The 1,986-nt window shown below is 52.9% G+C and overlaps 1 protein-coding gene across 2 annotated transcripts in view; it reads right to left on the bottom strand.

Annotated features, from left to right (window-relative positions):
• Positions 1 to 1,928, bottom strand: part of NUDT7 (nudix (nucleoside diphosphate linked moiety X)-type motif 7) — a 10,833-nt gene extending 8,905 nt beyond the window's left edge. For both annotated transcript variants that reach the window (XM_010850778.1, XM_010850779.1), the window contains exon 1: positions 1,823 to 1,928. In XM_010850778.1, coding sequence (XP_010849080.1) covers positions 1,823 to 1,920 — 98 coding nt within the window. In that variant the 5' untranslated portion in view covers positions 1,921 to 1,928. The remainder of the gene's footprint in view (positions 1 to 1,822) is intronic.
• Positions 1,929 to 1,986: the final 58 nt, after the last annotated feature.

Raw genomic sequence — 1,986 nt, 5'->3', positions numbered from 1 at the left:
AGGGAAGTCGCTCAGTCGTGTCCGACTCTTAGCGACCCCATGGACTGCAGCCTACCAGGCTCCTCCGTCCATGGGATTTTCCAGGCAAGAGTACTGGAGTAGGGTGCCATTGCCTTCTCTGACTTTTTAATAATATGACAGCAATAATAATACCCAAATCATGTGACTTTTGGTAAGATAAAATGAGGCAAAAATTACTAAGAACACAGTTTAGTGCCTGAGTTCACTTTAAAATCTAAATTAATTTTGAATGATGATAAAATATTCTTTCAACTGTGCAATAGTTCAGTGCTGAAACCCACAGTAATACTCAGGAAGACAGATTTGCAGAGCAAGTTCATTGTTACAAAGGTTACACTGTCGTAAGGTTAAGGGCTTTCTCTTAACCTGGCCCTTACGTCACATTATCAAACCCTTGTCTTCAAATACCTCATAACACTGGTTCCCAAACTTATGCAGCAACAGAGTCACCCAGAGGGCATGTTACAACAAAGACTGTTGGGTCCACTTGTGACTTAGTAAATCCAAGTATTTAGGCTTTAACCACACATTGTTCTTTGAATTCATAACTATGGGTTAAGGCAGTTTTGTGTAAGGGGCAAAAGCTGGTGTTTAAGTAAGCCAGACTGGTTTCAAAGTGTTAGGACTGACCTCTCTAAGCTCCCCCTTTCCTGATGTGTGACATGTTGAGGATGTTTGTAAGGATTAAATGATCCAGTTCTGTGGCTGCCATTTAAATGTCTCAGTCCTTAGATGCCCCACTCCAGTACTCTTGCCTGGAAAATCCCATGGACGGAGGAGCCTGGCAGGCTCTAGTCCATGGGGTCGCTAAGAGTCGGACACGCCTGAGCGACTTCCCTTTCACTTTTCACTTTAATGCACTGGAGAAGGAAATGGCAACCCACTCCAGTGTTCTTGCCTGGAGAATCCGAGGGACAGGGAGCCTGGTGGGCTTCCATCTCTGGGGTCGCACAGAGTGGGACATGACTGAAGCGACTTAGCAGCAGCAGCAGTCCTTAGATGCATAGTTGCTTGCCAGAGATGTGTGCTATTTCTTGCCTCTTTCTAGGAGGTAGGATGCTCAATAATGTAGTTAGGAAACTGCAGTGGGTGTTGAAAGTGCCCCAGTGGCCTGAAGAGTCACAGGAATGCTGGCACTGGAAGGGACTCCAGAGCACATCCTAGTGCACACAGGCCGGGGTCCAGAAAACGAAACTAGAACTTCCGACCAGCAATGTGAGGGACTGCTTAAAAGTGTAGTGCCCAGAGCTGACCACAGGGACCAGCAGAAGCAACAGTCTGCAAAACCGTCCACGTTAGGAGCTGGTGCTCGGAGTAATCGCCAGGTAAACACTACTGTCGGTACATTCTGTACTACATTCTGGGTGGGCTCATCGCACCTTCTGTCCATGCTTTTCTCATTAAGGTGAAAACACGATCACGTTCCAGGCTCAGAGAGTTTGTGTAACTGAGGCTGGAAGTAGCCTGGGGACCTTGAACCGGGCGCTGCCTGGTGCGGGCTCGCTGTTCGACAGCTGAGGCTCGGCGAGCGGAAGAGGGAAGCCCTCGGGGGCTGTGCGCCCCCCAAGTGTGCAAACCCGGCTCCGTCTTTGGCGGGGGAAGGCGCGAAGGCCCGGGGATCCTGCGAGCTGCCAAAGGAGGTGAGCGTCCGGAGCGTGGGGCTCCGGAAGGAGGACAGGCGGGACCCGCAACAAGTAGCCAGAAGGCCCCGGCCACCCACGGCCCGCAACCTGTCCGGCCGCGCAGTGATCAAGGCAGGGCCAGGCCCGGCTCGGGGTGCCAGAGGTCGGGGAGGCCTTACCTGCCAGGTTCCTGGGGAGGGCCGGGTCGCGACATCGTCCCGGGAAAAGTTCGCTTCTTGCCAGCAACGCTTCCCAGGGAACTCTGCCGGACGAGCATGCGCAGAGCAGCTCCGGGCCTGGGGCGGGGAGAGAGGCGGGGCCCGGATCTGGGGGCGGGGCCTGG

This window comes from Bison bison, unplaced genomic scaffold (assembly GCF_000754665.1).
Source record: "Bison bison bison isolate TAMUID 2011002044 unplaced genomic scaffold, Bison_UMD1.0 scf7180017864295, whole genome shotgun sequence".
NCBI lineage: Eukaryota > Metazoa > Chordata > Mammalia > Artiodactyla > Bovidae > Bison > Bison bison.
Note: the sequence above shows the minus strand (reverse complement) of the source record. Positions and strands in the feature narration are given on the sequence as shown.